This window comes from Leuresthes tenuis, unplaced genomic scaffold (genome assembly GCF_036924035.1).
Source record: "Leuresthes tenuis unplaced genomic scaffold, fLeuTen1.0.hap1 SCAF_14, whole genome shotgun sequence".
NCBI classification, from domain to species: Eukaryota; Metazoa; Chordata; class Actinopteri; order Atheriniformes; family Atherinopsidae; genus Leuresthes; species Leuresthes tenuis.
Window position 1 is genome coordinate 24,028,781 of NW_027325368.1, and position 20,060 is coordinate 24,048,840.

The 20,060-nt window shown below is 42.5% G+C and overlaps 1 protein-coding gene across 2 annotated transcripts in view; it reads left to right on the forward strand.

The window, feature by feature from the left end:
- Positions 1-394: 394 nt before the first annotated feature.
- ephb3a (eph receptor B3a) overlaps positions 395-20,060 on the forward strand; it is a 35,699-nt gene continuing 16,033 nt past the window's right edge. Inside the window, exons 1-7 of one of the 2 annotated variants that reach the window (XM_072363905.1) lie at positions 395-920; positions 7,491-7,555; positions 11,430-12,102; positions 14,133-14,288; positions 16,595-16,930; positions 17,619-17,743; positions 19,828-19,984. In XM_072363905.1, coding sequence (XP_072220006.1) covers positions 857-920; positions 7,491-7,555; positions 11,430-12,102; positions 14,133-14,288; positions 16,595-16,930; positions 17,619-17,743; positions 19,828-19,984 — 1,576 coding nt within the window. In that variant the 5' untranslated portion in view covers positions 395-856. Of the gene's footprint in view, positions 921-3,401; positions 3,545-7,490; positions 7,556-11,429; positions 12,103-14,132; positions 14,289-16,594; positions 16,931-17,618; positions 17,744-19,827; positions 19,985-20,060 lie in introns of those variants that run through there. The other variant, XM_072363906.1, reaches the window with a different exon arrangement.

Here is a 20,060-nt window from a genome sequence, read left to right on the forward strand (position 1 = left end):
GTGATTGTTTCCCACATGGCACAGATCCAGGTAGACAATGATTAATGGATCCAAAAGTAAGAAAGGCAAAGGGGCCCCAACATTGTGTTTACATTGGAGACAGTATGTTCAATAAAAACATTTTTGAGCAAGCAATCTCCCTACTTGTCAGCTAACAAATAAAACAATCAACAACAGGTGACACAATTTAGATTAATTAACATTAAAGCGATATTGCACAGGGCTGTCGGCTGCCCCCAAAACAGTCGTATATAAAGTAGAAATAATTAATGTGGAAATATAAGAGTATGGATGTGCTATTACTTTGAAAATCTTGTCCGGAAGCTTAACGTTAATGACATTTGCCTTGACGCTGCTGTGCGCCCCCTGCCCCCTCCGTGTCTCTGTTGCCATTCCTACGCACATCTCTCACAGAGGAGCAACAGCTTCGCTGAGTTGGACGGAGCGGACTTCACAGATTACTCCGCGGGGACAGGCGACCTCCTTCGAGGGTTCCCATCCTCACTTCGGGCAGAGCAGCGGCTCAGAGATGCGCCCCTGGACAGAAGCTCGTTGTAGGTAAAGTCACACAAAGAGAATGAGACTGAGAAAGAGCGCAGTATAGCGCTCATGTAGCAACGCGTTCACAACCGTGGAGGAATAAAGGGACCTGAGTGAATGCACAACACACAAGCGCTCGGTTCCACACAGAGGATTTGGGCTGCACCGGGGCCGCGATCGCCCTCATCGCAACTGAAGACCATGAGAACTGGGACAGGAACAAAAAGCTCGTCTGTGGCGCTTTGGGTCTGAGTCTCCATCCATCCTCAGAGGCTCCAGTCTGCACACCTTTATTCATGTTGCAAACGCCTGATTTATGACAATGGATTACTTGCTGTGGGTGTGCAGCCTCGTTGTCCCCGTGGTCCTGGCTGTGGAAGGTAGGTCTTTTTATATTTTTCAAGACTACTTTTGCCCCCTCACCTTCCGCCGATGAACAATGGACTGTTTGGATGCGTTCTGATTTGACAAAAAAAAAAAAAAAAAACACAACAAAAACCGTGAAAGAAAAACAGCTAAAATAAATTCACGAAGAGCACAATACACAGAGGAGAGAAGCGGCTGTACAGTGTGGTGATCTGTTTCTCACAATTTAAATAATATTGGGCCATTCCATCCTGTGTTTAATTACCTGATCACTAATGTAGCTATGTTGCCTCCGCTGGAAAAATTTGATCTGTTAAGCAAGACTTCATTCATGTTTTCCTTAATTAAAGCTGTAAATACAGGGCAGAGCGTCCTGTTAAATAATACTGTGCTGAGTATCAGCCTCTAATCCACGTAGCGGCAAACCCACCCCCTTGTTTGTGTCTGTTCATGTGTGCGTGCGTGTGTTTGTGTGAGAGTGAGTGTGTGTGATGACATCCCAGTGTTTCCAATGCGGCTATAGGCAGGACTGCCCTGTTGCTATTGTCCTTGTTGTCACACCCACGAGCCGTGGTATGTATGCCCACCTGCCCCACCTTACCTCCCCCCACAGCACCGGGGGAGGTTCGAGACACAGCATGGAGTGAGAGGGCAGAAGGGCGTCCCTCCACTGTCACCGCAGAATACAGACACACCGACTCTTCACATGATGCATGTCAGAGCTTTACTCCACGCTGCTCGCACCTCTCAGCGCTGTGGCGACGTAACAAATCTCGGCCTCTCTGACTCACCACAGGGACACGCATGCGAAACGTATTAGATGACAAGTGTGTATTAAAGGTCAATGGCTTAACAAGTGTGTTTCGGCCCCCGCAGCACTCTCCGTCAACAGGGGAGTGTTGCCCCCAGGGAGAAGGCCCCCTCGCCCGCCACCGCTGCTCCCTCCGCAGCGGCTCCTCTCTGAGCTGTATAACCGCCCTCCCCGCCCAGTCTGCCTCTCCTGGACTGTGGCCAGCTTGATCCCCCATCAATTCTGGTGTCAGCAAGTAAATCAATGCAGCGGCAGCAGCACTCCAAGTCCCAGTGGGCTCTCACACTGAGATGATCAGCCCTGCTTCCCCAAACCTGAACCGTTACTCACAGCTCAGGGGTTAATGTTTGTCCTCTGAGGGTAAACACGAGGAGCAGGTCATCATGATGGGTTTGAGTGAGGCGTTTTCTTCACCTTGTATTAGTCCAGCTGCATATTATTGGTCACGCATGTGGCGTTCCTTTATTTCTCAGAATGGAAAGAGTTTGTGTTGGGGACATGCGAGCTGGGATGCAACTTGAAGTGTGTGCCTGTTTACAAAAGCCACAGCGGTGACTTATCTCCCGCTTGCAGTAAAGCAAACCGCGGCCTCAGCCGCTATGACATTTTTACGTTCTAATTCTCTCATTTACAGTCAGCGTTTACTGTCCTCTTATTTTAAGGCTAATAAACTAGATGGATGGGTAGTCGGTAAGTATTTTATAGAGCAATCTACGGGATATGCGTGCATTTGGCGGAGGCAATGGAAGGCTTCGTTCACAATCACCTGCTTTTCTGTGCATCCTATTATCAAGAAGAATCGTTATTTGTTATCATCTAAAAGCAGATGCAAGCAGCCCCGAAGAGAAGACTGAATTAGGTCAGCTCAACTTGTTCAGGAAAGCTGCTCATCAAGCGTCCAACTTAGCAGTTCTCACTGGAGCGACGCGCATTCCAGCACAGCCGTATACCACGAACTAGCCCCGGGCTTTTAAAAAGTAGTATTATTGTTATTGTTGTTGTTTGATTGAGCCACATTTTTGATCATCCTGCGATCACCGATGGTGATTGTAGTATTTGGTAGTTAATATTTCATATGTTTGCTCGTTGGTACCGAGAATCAGTGTGGTTACAGGAGGCCTCCCCTTTCATGATGCACCCTCTCTCACAAAGTGAATAAAACATCAGCGTGTTGTGAGCTTCCCAGAACACACTGAGAATACAGAGTTGTGTGGCATTTTGGCTCCAGCAGGCGATCCAAAAAAAAAGAAAAAGCATTAAATGCCACGGGTGGTGATGCTCTAAAGTTCCCTCTGCAGCATTGTTTTCTTACCCCAGGGGCAGAATGACTCCACCGCTGCTGTAGTTTTTATGAGAGAAAACAGGGAGGGTGGATCTCTGCATTTGAGTTGCAGCAGCTCTGCGATCTCAGAGGTATTGTAAATTTACCAAGAAGGGGGAGAACTGTGGAACAAATGGGATCTTTTTCAACCTTAACCGGTCTTTGGGAGTGAGTAAGTTGACGATAGCACACTTTGGGGGGAGAGTTGCAGGCAAACTAAAACCTTTTTTTCATACTGCAGTTGGAGTTTTTAATAGCAAAAAGCGATAATTTGCTCTCCTCTGTTGGCTAAGATGCTTTTGCCGCTTCAGTGATCTCCCCAGACACGTTCTACTCAAACGGGTTTCGATATCTCGATTCAGCAGGGTTACAGCCATCCTGCTTTCACGGGGTCTTGAGCCCAGCTGCCACAGAAGCAGGACGGTCGGTCTCCTGGACGTGCATGTGCAATGTGAAATGAAGCCTGTTTAAAGAAGCAGCGGCTCAGATCTTTGGTTAAGCCGAGGGTGAGTGATTCTGTCTCTGCTGCCTCCGGGAACCTGGAGACAGGGGATCGCACTCTCTGGGGACATGTAGGGGTGCGAGGCTGTAGCTCAGCAGCGTGCAGGCCACGAATGTTCACTGAGCTGGCGACGCCGGGGGGGCTGAGTGTGGCCAAGCAAAGACAACAGCCGCTGATTTCACTGATTAGTTCCTCCTCCCTGGCTCAAGTCGTGCTAATCAGTAAAACAATCTTGTTCACAAGCGCGTATTTGGGATCTACAAGTGAGGTTATTAGCTGTCGTCGCTCATTCTTATGCACACAAGCATGGAAGAATGTGAATGCTTTTAAAATGAGCAACAGGGGTTGATGTAAATGTCCATTTGCTTTGTGCATTAATATGACTTTGTAATCCTAATGCTGGGGGAAGTGGGGTTCCCATTGTCAATTGTAAGGGAGACAGGCATTTGTTCATCTCTTTTTTCATTTTGTGCTCATAGATCAGTTGAACCTACCTGTCTGCTTTCGGCCTCTTAAATATTCTTATTTGTAAACAGGAAAAATTCTGTTAGTTTAAAGCACATGCAGAACATATGACTTCTTTAACTCTGCATTGATTACAGATGGAATCACTGCAAGGTTATTAATTAATGAATGCTTGATGATTTATTATTTAACAGTGGTTAATTCACACTTATGTCCCACATTCAAATGTACGACACCACGTTTGCTGCAGGCTTTTCAGAGCCTTTGTTTTTAATAAAATATGAAGCAAATATCTACATTTTGCTGCGTGGCCCACTGATAATTCATGGTAACTCGTGCATCACGAAGCAGTAACTAATCAGAGTTTTATCACCTCCATTGTTTCTCGTCTTATGCAAAACTAAAAATGCTCTTTGCTGTACAGAGTCTATATAGAATCGTTTTTGTCTCACCTTTTTACCAAAGTGGATGCGAGTCTGATAAAGCAGCCCAATATTTTTTAGGGAGACAAATTGCCAATTTTCATACTTATTATTGTTATTATTGCTATCTGCAAGCTCAGCAGGATCAATAGCCGATCATCCATAGAACTGCTTTAAAATGTTTTGTTTGTGTTACCTTCTGCCTCTTATATTATGACTTCTGTGATGTAACTGTATTGTTAAGTGTACGCACACAACACAAGAACCAGCCATTACAAAAAACTTGTTAACATCACTAGTCATTGCCCATGCAAACAATGTTTCTCAATGTAAACCTTGAAAAAAATGAAAGAAATGGCCCGACAGAGAAGCTCAGGGTTCGCTGTTTTTTTGAGCTGATATGCAACGGGATTTTGTAGACTATCAACTACAGACTGGCTGTTCTATCTTTTTTAGACACTGCCAAAGAAACGGGTGCAACAATTTATTAAAATGTGCAAAAATACATGAAGTAAAAACAGTTTATACAATTCTAACGAGGTTGAAAGTCAATATTTTGTATGAGCACCTTCATTCTTCAACAGTCTGAACCATTTTTCACAAGCTTTCTGTCATTTCTTTAAGTAGTCTTCAGGAATAGTTCCCCAGGCTTCTTGAAGGACATTCCAAAGCTCTTCTCTGGATGTTGGCTGCCTTTTGCTCCATTCTTTGTCAAGATGATCCCACACTGTTTCAATAATGCTGACGTCCGGGCTCTGGGGAGGATTCATCCCTTTGTAAGATCTGTTGCCACTGATTTTCAGTCATTGGGTCTACATGATGAGATTAATTCAATTATAGCTATAGTTGGATTATGCCCCTTATTTGAGCAAGGGTAATTATCCTTGTATATATGGCGGTGAATGAATCAAATCACTGGCACAAAGCATTTCATACTCCGTACAATAGGTGGCGCTGTACCAATTTCAACTATTGCTAATAGAGTCACTTCCAGTTGACCTCTTCACCACCAACAACAACTTTAGGTATTCGAGAAAGATGAAGCTACGCCCCTCTACATTTCGTTTGTGATAAGCATGGTTATTGCACAAACGCGATGCATAACTGTGCATTCTCCATTACATTGTTTATTTTTTTCCTATGGCGGCGACAACAACAGTAATATCGTCTCCTTCGATTTCCGGGTGACGATCACAGTATAAAATCTCGAGCATGCTCAGAACACTCAATCCAATTCACTACGTGCTTCAGCATCTGCATGCACGTTTAGTGTGACTATCACCAAGTTATCTCTGGGTCTTAATCTGACCGCAAGTAACCCGATCCGGTCCAATTTTTTGTCAGACTAAGTTGTATACATGAATTTAATAACTCAGACTTATTGTAATTTAGTCATTAATCCGCTTTTTTACAGTGCCATGTAACCCCACTGAGTATAATTTGGCATACCTCAGCCTTTTCTCCCTGTTTCCCTTCCTTAAGAATGGCTTTTTTTACAGCCGCCCTTCCATGGAAACCATTTCTGATGAGGCTTGGGCCAGCAGTAGATGGATTAATTTAAGGTCTAGCTGCATCTCCCAGGTCCCGTGTCAGGTCTTTGCTGGATTTCTTTCTTATTCCTTAAGGACATCACTTTCAGATACTGTTCATTATGAGTCTTGCGTCAGGCTGCTCCCGTCTGAGGATACAACTGAGAACTGATTCTATGCTAAGTCTTTGCTTACACTGGTTCATCACTTGAGTTAAGTTAAAAGTTTTTATGCCTAAATTCAAAGGTTAAGTACCTTAATAGACTAAATAAACACATTCCTTTGAAAATGGTCAGGTACAAGAACTGAACTGAAAAAAGCAGTCACATTTGTACAATATTGTAGACACAAAGAACTACTTGACAAACACAGAAGTGTATTTACTTTATTTATTCCTACTCTTTTTCCATGGTGCACTTACAGACACGACGCAAAAGTTAACCAGTGCAGTAATCTAGTAATATATATATCCTGTTGAATGTAGTGATCTCTGTCCATCATCACCTTATTAAATGAAGAAAATCATCTAGGCTTCCCTAATGAACACAGTGCACACACTGTTAGCGCTGCTACAATCTGTAGCCCAGCTGTTAAAGAATGATGAACAATCTATTAACTCAGTCAAACAACTCCCATTATTGAAACACAAAAGCAAGAACTCTCAGTACTGTAACCACGGTCTTCAGTGTGCCACGAGAACAAAGCCAAACAAAGAGCACCACTGTTGTTCTACACAGGACCCGCTATTTGTTTTGGCCTCTTACACCCTCCTTCTGCACTGTTATCAACAACTTGTGAGCAAATGGTGCACAGCAGGCGTCATGTCACTGTGTCTCCATGAAGAAAGTGGAATTGTTTTGGCGATTATGTGAAAACAACAACAGAACAATGGGAGCAAGCACGGCTACAGCTGTAAACTGAGAACCTGGAGAGGGGTTCATTCCTCTGAGGTGTGATGAACTCACTGGACCACCATCCAGGTGACACCTGATTGACAACCTGACAACAGTAGTCACTGATCCTGTTGGTAATTCTCCGCCCCTCCTCTCTCACTGTCACTGTCCACCTAGCTCGAGACTCCTCGCAAAGTCGTAAACTGCCTGGACAAGAAAACATCTGTTAACTCAGACCTGACAGATGTAATCTGAGAAACAGCATTTTTCTTTTTTTCACCTTCCTACCCTCCATCTCCCCTTATAGGTTATGTGCTTATGCGACCTCTCTGAACCATTCGAAGTTATTGGAATATCTCCAAAGGCATTTTGGAGGCTCTTCTTAGTTCCACAAATGAATATTGAAAGCAGTGCATTTTATTAGTATCAAACACACACAAAGTCTTAATTAGACATCACAGATATGCCATGATTGTCAGCGCTTTCGAAAACTGAGTGCATGTGGGTGGAGGTTATGAAACGGAGGGAGAATACCTGCCTCCTGTCGAGTACAGGGAGCTTGTGTGTGGTCCTTAATGCTCTGCAACAGTCTTACCATTTAACTCCACTTTATCTAACTTCCTCCTCCTCTCAATTTGCAGAAACCCTCATGGACAGTCGGTGGGCTACCACAGAGCTGGCATGGACCACATTTCCAGAAAGTGGGGTGAGTTATTTATTTATTTATTTTTCCTCCAGCAGCATTTGTTCCATTTGCTTGTTAATAGAGCCCAATCTGCCTTGAACAGCACACCTCCTGCTGTTTTATATCTTTGTTTTCGCAGTGAATGTTTGCTTTTTAGGATACTATGCAGTAGAAGAGCACAGTGTGACATTGTGTAGAAGAAATTCAAGATTTCAGAGTGTACACCACTTATAACCCTTGAAAATGCACATAGAATCTTTCCATAATGCAGTTTAAACAAAAAACACAGAGCAAATCCCCACAACATGTAAGAACTATAAGACAGGCTTTACTGTCCATCTACCCCCCAGAAAGAGAGGCTGGTAACTGAAAGAATGTGTCTGTGTCTTTTATAGTATGGGTCCAAGAGCGCATTACTGGCAAAAATTAAGGTTTTCAGTTGATACCCCCTGTAGGAATTGTGAGAAAATAAAACAACATGAATTTGACCTCAGGGCTAACAGCCTGACAGACCTCCCCCACACCCGGTCAGTGTAATTTGTCTTCGCTACGTGAGCGCAAAGCCAGTCAATGGAAATGGTGGGTTGCCATGGAAACGATCTCTGGCAGCTCCCTCTTTTCCCTACAAGGGCCGGCTCTGAATGTCCTGGCATCCATGAAGTCATATGTCATGACAGTCGGGCAGCCCCTCTCCTCATGCCTGACAAGCCCATACGTTCGAGGGGGGGCCGGCAATTATCATATTTGTCAGGTAGTGCATCAACGTGTTGCAGGTGATTTACGGCGTCTAATGCTGACTCCTGGGCTCATCGTTTGGGGATAAATTGCCCAAGAGCGGAGAGACGTGAGATGAGTTATGCATTATTTTCCTCCAGTTGAAATAATCAATTGTGGGGACAGTCATTTGTTATGGAAACTAAGCATTCAGTCCAACTGGGAATTAGGAAAAAAATGTAAAAAAAAGATTGACTTCTCACAAGGTTATTTCCTAATGGACCAATGCATCCATTTATCAAAGCTTCTAATGTTAGTTACCATTTACAAAAAGCACTGTTAACTACATATAAAGCTGTGTTTGCTTCTCTGTCTCTTTTTTTTAATAAATGAACCCACACAGTCAGAAGTCATCTCTATTTCATCACGTTAGTCTCTAAATCACTACTTCCAGAGTTGCTGTTAGAAGCCTTCAGTCTGGCAGGTTTATGAACCAATACATGTAAATATCCACACTATTGCTTAATGTGTAGTCTTGGAAAAAATAGAAATATATATGTATTTCTATATATATCAATCTCTCTCTCTCTTTGTCTCTCTATATGTAGCTATATAGATACATACAGACTTCATAACCCAAAGTACTCAGACGTGCTGCCATAGTCCAATCACACTGACAATGCTGTATTTAGATACCTATGAATTATAGATATATTTGGAATGTTTCCATTTAAAAGATACAGTTCGTTTCAGAGACCACATTTCCTCTTGAGGCTGTTTCAATTGCTCTGCAACAGATGTAGATGTGATTGCCGCTTCCTAAAGGCAGGCATGTCTGCAGTTTGTATTCCAGCTACTGAGAGAAGACTTTGATAAAGCTCCATAACCAACATATTCCACATGATCACGGGTGAAAAATGTCCCTCCCCTACTTTTTTTGTAGACCTCTGCATCACAACTAGTCAAACAGTCATAATGCGTGAAATGTGTTTTAATGGGAAAATGTTATCTATTAATAGTCCATAATGATTGGAAATTTTCTGAATGATTCATGCAATTAGAAGCATTTTAGCTACAAATTATTCCTCACAGGCCACATGTACACAACACGCTGCGGGAATGTGTGTCAGTGTGCATGTGTTGTATTTTGTAATCTGTTCATAGCAGGGGCCTCAGCACCGTTTTTTTCTTCTTTTTTTTTATTATTAGAAAGCAGGCGCAAATTAACATATGTAGTATAAACATACACACATACATGTACCAAAGCATTAACCAAGAAATAAATCACAAAAACAACAAAAGATAAATAAATAACAGCAATAAATATACATCGCACGTATACACATACTAACATACATACAACTCCAACCATTAATTCATATCATTACTATGTACAGTTGACAGATGGGAATCATAACTAAACAATAAAAGATAAATTAAAAATAACACAGAACACCTGCATAATTTATAACCCCTTGACCCTAACCCATGCCACAGATCTTTCTCACAATTTCACAACATGCTGGATATTTCAGATAAATACCTAAAAATACAAAATGATAATAAAAACTTAAATCATAGCTCGAGCTACATCGAGTGCCTCCTTCCCAGCTTTAAGCACACGCTGGCCTGCTTCATTCATCTTGGCAACAGAGAGCTCCAGAGATAACATCTCTATTAAAGAGTACATCCACTGCTGCATAGAAAGTGAGTGCGGTGGTCGCCACATAACCGCCAACATCTTTTTAGCTACTGTACATGAACATAGCCACAGAAACCTTTGCATATGGTTAAAGTTTTGTCTGGAATCATCATTTAAAAGCATACATTTTGGAGAGAAGTCAATCTCTAAGCCGGCTGTAGCTCAGGAGGAAGAGCAGTCGTCCATCAATCGGAAGGTCGGTGGTCCGACTCCGGCTTCCCTGGGCTACATGTCGAAGCATCCTTGGGCAAGACACTGAACCCCAATGTATCCATCGGTGAATGAATGTGTGTATGAATGGTTGGAAAGCACGTAGTTATGTGTAGACTTAAGACGTTCTGTATGAGTTCTGTGTGTGTGAATGTGGCATGTAGTGTTAGAAGCGCTTTGAGTGGTCAGTTAGACTAGAAAAGCGCTGTACAAGTTCAGTCCATTTACCATTTAAGCCAAGTGCATAAGAAAGATTTTTTACTATTTGTTGCCAGAAAATTTGAACTGCTGGACACTCCCACATGATATGCAAGAATGTCCCTATTTGAATAAAGTCACATAGATTACAATTTGGAGAAGAAGATATCTCATCATGAAGCACTGCTTTGGTGTTAGATAAATACGATATAGGAAGTTGAGATTGGTTAATTTATTATTTAGATTTTGAGAGGAATGAGCAGCATCCCTCCAAACTCTAGGCCAGACTATAGATGATTCAGAGCAGTCTTTATTCCACACATTTGTTATCAAGGGTCTGCATATGTTCCAACAAACTGTTACAAATTGCAGAGACGTGCCCTTTAGTTAGCCCTGATCTTTTCTTAAATAATTCCATTATTGGATGATTTCCTGTCAATCAATATACCTGCTGTCCTTAAGGCAGATCATAATTGTAGATATAGAAAAAAAGAGTTTGATGACAGTTTAAATGTTTCACTCAAGTCCTGAAAGTTTCTTAACCCACCATCATTCATAATATCTCCTAAACTGTGGATACCTAACTTATACCACTAAGGTGAAATAAAGTGCTCTCCACCACCTGAAGAAAACTGTTATAGAATATTGGAGTACTTGCATGCCATTTAGAGGCCCAATTGTATATTCTTTTCCTGAAATTTTGAATTGCATTGGCTATTACTGAACCGTACTGCAGTTTACATTTATTGACAGCAAGGCCTGTAAACATAAAATTTACAGTGACAGGTGCCATCAAATTCTTCTCTATGTCAAGCCATGGAGGTGAAGAATTCTCACTAAACCAGTTTGAATTCACTAAACCACTAAACTGAGCACAGTTTTGAACATCTCTCATGCTTGAACTGTTTACATTAGGGAGCACTGGTTATTATTGACAACACATTAGATATCATCTCACTTAAATCGCAAATTTATTCTACTCCTGTCTACATTGTCCTCTTTTTTCATCCTTAATGCTCAAATACCTTCTTTTTACAAACCTCTTCCTCTTTGTTCCTGTTGTTTCCACAGTGGGAGGAGGTTAGTGGCTACGACGACTCCATGAGCCCAATCAGAACCTACCAGGTGTGTAATGTCCGACAGCCCAACCAGAACAACTGGCTGAGGACAGACTTTATTCCCCGCAGGGGCGTGTTGCGTGTTTACGTGGAGCTCAAATTTTCTGTGCGCGACTGTGCAAGCATCCCCAACATCCCTGGCTCCTGCAAAGAGACCTTTAACCTGTTTTACTATGAGTCGGAGGGTGACACAGCTACAGACAACAGTCCTCTGTGGAGGGAGAACCCTTACGTGAAGGTGGATACTATTGCTCCGGATGAGAGTTTCTCCCTGCTGGAGGCGGGCAGGATCAACACCAAAATGCGTAGCTTTGGCCCCTTATCCAAGGCAGGCTTCTACCTGGCCTTCCAGGACCTGGGAGCCTGCATGTCTCTCATTTCAGTCAGGGTCTTCTTCAAGAAGTGCTCCACCACCATTGCCAATTTTGCCGTCTTCCCTGAGACCGCTACAGGGGCGGAAGCCACTTCCTTGGTGATCGCTCCGGGAGCCTGTGTGACTAACGCTATGGAGGTGTCTGTCCCTCTAAAGCTCTACTGCAATGGGGATGGCGAGTGGATGGTTCCTGTGGGCTCCTGCACCTGTGTCGCTGGCTTTGAACCCTCTGCAGACAGCACGCAATGCCAGGGTATGTGTATTTAACAGATGTTTAGACTTTTATTCAACCAAAGCTCCTTTATATGCTCAGTGCAAGTCACCTCAGCCTGTGCCCTCTTCTCTGCATTTATTGTGTGGCTCCTGAAAAGAGGGTGAAGGAGGGTGGAGGAAAGGATGAATTAATGAGGTGTTGCAGAGAGGAGCTGCATACAAATATTGTGCGAGCAGGGCAGGAGGGAGAGGAAGATAGAGGGAAGGTGCAAAACAGAGAGCCAATAGGTTTGCACGAGGAAAATGCAGATAATAAAATGGAAAGATGAAGCCCAGAGACGAGAGATATTAACAGAGAAAGAGAGATAGTGCAAGTTAGATGGTGTGAATTGGCAAAGCTCGGATGGAAACAGCTGCTAAAAGGGAGGCGAATGAAAATGGAAGGAGGCTGCGGGAAGTCAAAGACAGACAAGCAAAGCCTTCTCTCACCTGGGCATGAGAAATAGTGTTGAACATCCGCTAGAGAGCTCATTCGTTGCCATTTGGCTGCTCAAGGTTAAAAGCTTGCCGCCAAAGCCTGATAAAAAGCTCTCCAGGGCCTCAGCCAGCGCTTGTGATGAGGAAGTGTAATTTCCTCCACGGCCTCCTGTTAGTTAATCTACAGGCGGCCACACTCATTAACACCATTCAGACCAACGTGAGCCAACACTGCCACACTAACATTAATCACTCAGACATTTCATTTCTTACCTCAGTCTGGCTGCTCGCTCGCAGCCAAACGCTGCATGATGACGGAGAGAGGGCGAGGAAGAGGAGGGGAGGAGAAACAATGGCGAGAGAAACATAGGATTAAAATCAGGAGAATCATTGTGCCCTCCAAAAAGGTTAATGGATTAAAACAAGACAGTGGGGGGATTCAGCAGCCTCTTGAAAAGAAGTGAGGATAACAAACAAAGGAAAGTAATGATGCACTTTGTTTCAGAGGAGAAAAATACTGTCGAGCCCAATGATGATGTGTGAGTTATCATTTAAAGAAAAAGGGGTGCATTTTCAACTCATCTTCTCTGCTTTTTATTTAACAATGCTTCTCCTGCAGTATTAGCTGTGCTGATTCTTCTAAGTATGCCATTGTTTGGAATTTGGGTAATGCTGGAGTTCAAACTGAAAGACCACTTAGCCTAACTATTTAATCACACTCTCACCTCTCTCCCAGGCTGCATTTTATGAGCCATCATGCAGACAGGACAGATGTTTGCCAGAGACTCCACTTTTACACCACCAGTTAGGAATGTGGCAAACAGTAAAACATGGGGCTCTGGAGGCAGATATATCCAGACCTTTTGCTGCTAATCCCCTTTATCTGTATCCTTCTTTAGTCGGGGCTTATGTTGGTTTATCCTTAAGACTCGATATCAGCCAACCTTCAGCCTGGCACTGAGGAATTCAAATGAATCGCTTGGACACATTGCCTAAGATTACTGTACTTTGTATACTCTTCTTATAATTCTGCTCAGCTAATTTACACCTACTCTGATGTCCCTTCATTTGGGTTGATTTATTGGTTTACAATAGAGCTGTTCTGCATGTATGTGGAGGCCTTGTTTGTATTCAGCATGGTTAGGAGAACTGAGGACTGAACAGACACTGATTGATGGGTTTGGGGTGTATCCCTTTTCTCAGAAGCATTCTCTATCCTTGTTTGTGTGACAACAGCAATCTCCCGTCAGCAGTCGGTCTTCATCTTTATCCTCCCTCTCCTCCTTTTTAACATGAAACTTTGCTGTCATCACAACTCCCTGTTTAGAGAGATTAATGTCAGCCTGTGGAAAGGCTGAAATTGAAAGAGCTGTTGCAAATGTATAGATAAGCCCTTATGTTTAAGTGTTCCCCATTTCGCACGCACATATCAACATTTTCCCCATGAATATTGAGCTTTGCAGGTTCAGTTTTCGCTCAGTGACAGATGAGACAGCTGCTGGTTTCTTAGATAAGTTACAGCACATCATTTTTGTCTTTCCTTACTTTTTTTCCTCTTATTTTCATCTTCGCTTTTTTCTCCAACTCATCCAGCTTGCATCCCTGGGACCTTCAAATCCAAATTCGGAGAAGGATCGTGTGCTCCCTGTCCACCAAACAGTCGCACGAGTACACGAGGAGCCAGTATTTGTCCCTGCCAGAATGGTTTCTATCGTGCTGACAGTGACCCTCCTGAGTCCCCCTGCACCAGTAAGTCATCCTCCACAGCACATAAAAAATGAATGTCTTCTCAGGCTGAGTTTCCTCTGAAATGTTACAAAGAGGTTTGATAGCACTGTAACTCGTGAGAGCACTGTTACCCCTAAAATTTAACCAAGAAAAGAAAAATCTTTCCTGCCTGTTGTGATTGTACCCAGAACAAATGTATTTCACAGTCGGGGAAGATTTGGGGGTTTTTCATGACAATATTATAATTTGGAGCAAGGCATTACATATAATTTGTAATATCACCTCAACTTCAATTATACATACAACTGGGGGTAGAGTGCTGCATGACTCTGCATTCTATGTTGTAATTCATGTAATTGAGTAACACATCCAGTGCTGTGGTTATTGGCTAGTCGTTTGCATTCACCACAGCTGGACCCATGAAAGAGAGGCTGCTAATGCTAGCAAGCCTCACTCAATCCAGTTGCTGAAAATGACTCAGCAGGTGTGGAACATGCAAATCCTCAGTGTAATAATTTTGTTTTGAGGTCTACTGTGATATGTTTACATGCTTTAATGTTACAAAGATTCATATTTTTTTCTTATAATGTAAATTGTTGCATATCTTGCCAGAGTTTGTCTGAAATGCTCCGTTCTCACACTTGTCTCTTTAAGAGTGTCCTCCATCAGTCAAGTAGAAATAGGGCAAAGCAGTTGCCCATTGACTGTCTGATGCAAACTTCTTACTTGGCAGACTTGAGCTGTTTAAAAAAAACTGAGAACTACTCAATACTAAAAATAAGTATCGAATGAAATAGTCAATTGTAACAGTATTAATACCAACAGTTCTGTTTTTGCTCATACACATCCTCACACATACAGCGATTCCCTTACTAGTAACTGAACACATGGCCGCATTATGGCTGTTGAGAAAAAAGGTAATGTCCCATTTGGAAGTATTTTGCTTATGTGGTAAATGACCAAGGAAAGGCTATGGATGCCAATAAACTTGCTTTTTGTCATTTTCCTATTGTGATAACAAAAATGTTAGTGAGTATGACATTTTTTTCTGGGTATTGATATATTGGAATTTCAATGTTGCGCCAATATTGCTGATTGTAGGAAGATAGTAATCGTGCTATGAAGAATGAAGAATCTGAATTTATTTTGACTAATAACTGTGCTTGTTAGTGTATTGAATGGAAATGATGTGTTTGGTGGTAACTAGCTTGCTCTGGTGCTGGTTGCTTGTTCTACACAGACAGGCTTCTGAGAGAAGTCCCTTTGGTGGTGCTGATTTAGAGCGACATGTGCTGCTTTGACCGTGTAAAGTCAAGCCCCAGGGGCCTTTCTTCATGTTAAATGACACGCACGGTCCGCCACTGTCTTCCCCAGATCATTGTCACAGGGACACTGTGGACTCTGAAGACAAGCGGTCAGGGACACAAGCGTTACAAGCACCACCTTCAACTAAACACACAAACACATAGGCCTGACAGATCTGTCTCTGCGGTCTGTCAGAGCTTGTTCCAGGCAGCCTGTGCTTTGTGTTTGAGGTTGCATGTTGCACATGAGAGGCTCTGCCAGTCAATGGGCGGCAGCTTGGACTCAGCATGTGCTTTAGATGGGTGTCCAATTAGAGGAGGCTCTACTCTGAATTCCGTCTGCCTAATTAGAAAAGACCGGCTCAGTCAAACCCAGCTCAGGGCTGAGTAGCTGAACTCTGCGGACAGGCAGTTTTGGTCAACAAGAGATGATTACAACCCCCCCCGTCACACACCCCCCCCAGGTTAGATTCTCTGCTGCTGGAAGCTTTGAGTCAGAGCTCTTTAATTAGATGCACCTTTTCTGAACCACTCTGCAGTTGCCTACCTCTGCAGTTGCCACACTTTATCCTGATTTCAATTGCTCCGTTGAAAATGCAGCACTGGTAACTGAAACATGGTGGCCTTGAGATAGACTGAGTCTTAAACATGAACTTATGTCATGAATAGATTTGCTAGCTTTAAATATCGACAGTGCAGATAGCTTTCTTCTGCTCGTGCATGTCAAATTGGGTACATTGAATGAGTCATGCTTTGTTTTGAATGTTTCTTTGTTTTCATGCTCTTTTCTCAGTCCTTCGAGCTTGTTCAAGACATGTTAAGTAATTTGGCATGTCTATTTATGCTCAATTATTTCATTTAAGGTAAAGGATTATATGCCACTCATTTCTGAGCATTGAATACTACCCATTGTTGCCTCCTTTAAGGACTGCATCGGGAGCTTGACTAAAGACTCACTTGTGTGTTTTCACACCGCCTGCCCACTTTCTTTGAACACCTACGTGCATGTCTGTGTTTGTACAGCTATCCCCTCAGCACCTCGCAACGTTATATCCAGTGTGAACGAGACCTCACTATCCTTGGAGTGGGAGGAACCCGAGGACACCGGTGGGCGGAGCGACCTCGTCTATAACGTGGTGTGTAAGAAGTGCCTGCGTGACCGCAGCCCGTGCACGCGCTGCGATGACAACGTGGACATCGCTCCACGCAGGCTGGGGCTGAGGCAGAGAAAGGTGGTGGTGAGGAACCTGCAGGCTCACACTCGCTACAGCTTTGAGGTGCAGGCTGTCAATGGGGTCTCTGGGAAAAACCCCACTTCACCCAGCTACTCCACAGTCAACATCACCACCAACCAGGCCGGTTAGTAAAAGATCTGTCAATGACATTGGAAGTGTCCACAAGTTAATTCATAGAGTAGCTTGAATCAATACCACTTAACATCACGATTGGATTCGTTGGTTAGTAGATCCTACTTCCAGTCAATGTTGATGAGTGCTTTAATGAGTTTTTAGTATCCACAGAGGTTCTAACATGAAGAGTAAACACTGTTGGAAAAGCGAGAGCGACAGATGGACAAATGCTCAGCTGGAGCTCTGTTTTTTTGAGAGAGAAATCAGGAAAGGCAGATAAATTCTGCCTTATATCTCCACTGTCAGCAGACTAAGCAGGCTTCTTATCATACATCAATGTCAATGTCACTTTTCAGCATCGCTGCTAATATATTCAATGTCATCATCAACCAAACTGCTCGCTGCCTTTTACAGACTGCAATTACTCTTCCAGTTAACCTGCACTTTATCCACCTTACTGCAGTTTATGAACCCAGCACAGTGACTATCAACTGAGTCACTTACAGGTTTCACAAATCAATAAACTGCACAATAGTGAAGGTCAATAATCTTCTTCTTCTCTTAATCTGTTCAGGTTGGAGGATTTTAAGTAATCATTTTCTCATATGATTTCAAAAGTGAAAATCTAAGCCACTCAGGAGTCAGGATCCCCAGTACGAATATAACAATAAACTGTCCTCTCTGATGCCCACATGCAGCGCCCTCAGCTGTGCCCACTGTCCATCTGATGCGGTCCACCGCAGACACTCTCAGCCTGTCATGGCTGCCACCTGAGAAACCCAACGGGGTTATTCTCGACTATGAGATAAAATACCAAGAGAGGGTAAGCTCTGACTTTCTTATGTATTTCACAGTGCATACCTTATTGACTATGAAGATGTTCCTTTCCAGCCCCACAAAGAAATCCTTACTGAATATTTAAAATGTGATGTGTGGGGGTGGGGATTTTAATTGTTGAAGAGTACAAGCTGGTCAGACCAATTATGGTTTGTGTACTTAAGAATAAATGGACAGATTTCTAATAGAGAATGCTAAGCAGACGTCGCTTGTTTGTTTAGACACCATGATGTATTATTGCAAGTTCTGAGGCTTTTGTGTGCACGTACTCTAAATAAAAGTCTGGAAAATGTTTCTAGACTCAAACTGCAGGACTGATCTCTAAAATCATATCTCAGTCCATTTCTACTTTTTATAACCAAATGCTGAACACGTCTGTTCACAGCAAAACAAGCAAACAAAATTATGACAAATGAGTTTCAAAATTAAAACACTTCTTTATTGTCAATAGAGTGACTTAAAAAAAACACAGCATATGGCTATGATGTAAACACACTGCTAAACATATTTGGAATTATTATAATTGGTTTACTTTAATAAATTGGCCCAAAAAAGGTGTCCGATTTTGCGGGGGACCAGATTTTGGCCACAATACTGGCTTATCAATTAGCAGATCTTGCAATTAGTGTCATGATTTAATTACTCGCAGTAAGTTCCATCTTACCTCTCCTTTTTTCTTTTTCAATGTCTTCCCTTCTTCATTAGATTAGCTTGCTTTTAGCCAAACAAAACAAAAATTAACAAGGCAACAGTAGCAGTAGGCAGAGGTAAAGGGAACACATTCCTTACGCTATGGCACTCCTGTAACATGTAACACAGCATGTTGTTCTTTCACATTCTCTATACAATACTTCTGAGTTTTACTCCAGCAGCTGGTTAAATATTGAACTGTAAACATTACTACTGCACAGGGATTTGCTTAGCATGTTAACATCCTCAAAGTTTGTCCCTTTGAACGTATTAAAGGAAGATGTTGTCAAACCTGAAGAGGGTTGTATTTGATCATTTCCATGAAGTGCTAATGTTAGTTCTGCCTTCATTTCATATTTTGATTTCTATTTTAACATGTTATTTTTAACATGTATTGTTATGAGCCTTTGATGACAAGAATCATTAGCTTGTCATTTACCAATTTTCATTTAGCTAATGTCACCAACATTAATTTAATTCAACTGAGTTTATTTATATAGCGCCAATCACAGCAAGTGTCATCTCATGGCACTACAGTGATACAGTCCAATTCAAGCCAATTAGAGTCCACTCCATTGTAATCATAATACAATCAAATGCAATTTATTCAATTCGGAATTAGTCCAATTCATACATACAGAACCAATTCAAAAGCAATTTCCTAGCTAAGGAAACCAACAGATTTCACAGAAACTTATCTGCAGTCCAATCTCCCATCTTGAGCAAGCATGAGGCAACTGTGCAGAGAAACAACTCCCTTTTTCGTGAATTTGTGGGACAGCCCAATAATAAACAAAACAGTAGTCCAATCTTGAAGTTACAGATGCATGGACCAGTTTTTCTGTATCTCTCTGACACAGGATATTCCTAACTTTGGCAATATCACAAAGGTAAAAGAAGGCGGTCCTAGAAACCTGCTTTTTATGTGGGACAAATAATAGATTCTGGTCAAAAATAACTCAAAATTTCCTCACTGTTGCGCCAGAAGCCAAGGAAATGCCATCTAGAGTAGGTATGTAACTAGACAGTTTCTCCCTGAATGAAATTTCAAGTTGCATGCGGATGATGATTTATGTGTATTTTTAAGGCTTACCTATTGTCTAAGTTTAATTGTAGACAATAACATGAAGTGACATGAACAACATAACTAGATATAAAGAGGTGCAAAGTGATTCTGTTGAAATGGGCAGGTAAATGTTATCCACGAATCATGAACACAGTATTTGATTTTTCGGAGGATGGCTGTTATTTCCTCTTTTTATTGCTCAGTAACGCTAACAGAGGACCAGAAGAGGAATTCCTCCAATCTAAAAATCATGATGACACAAACACCCAGCTGCTTTATTGTTATTTTATTGTTTATTTGTTTATCTATGTCAGGGCCAGGGGATGTCTCACACTGTAACATCTCAGCACAGCTCTGCCAAGGTGGAGGGGCTGAGGGCAGCCACGCCCTACGTAGTGCAGGTCAGAGCTCGTACCGTTGCTGGATATGGACGCTACAGCAACCCCATGGACTTCAGCACCAGCCTACACAGTATGGACAAATTCCCTCCCGCTTTGCAGTCTGTTCTTGATAATCTGCTGCCATAGTTTTCTTTAGTGATGGTTCA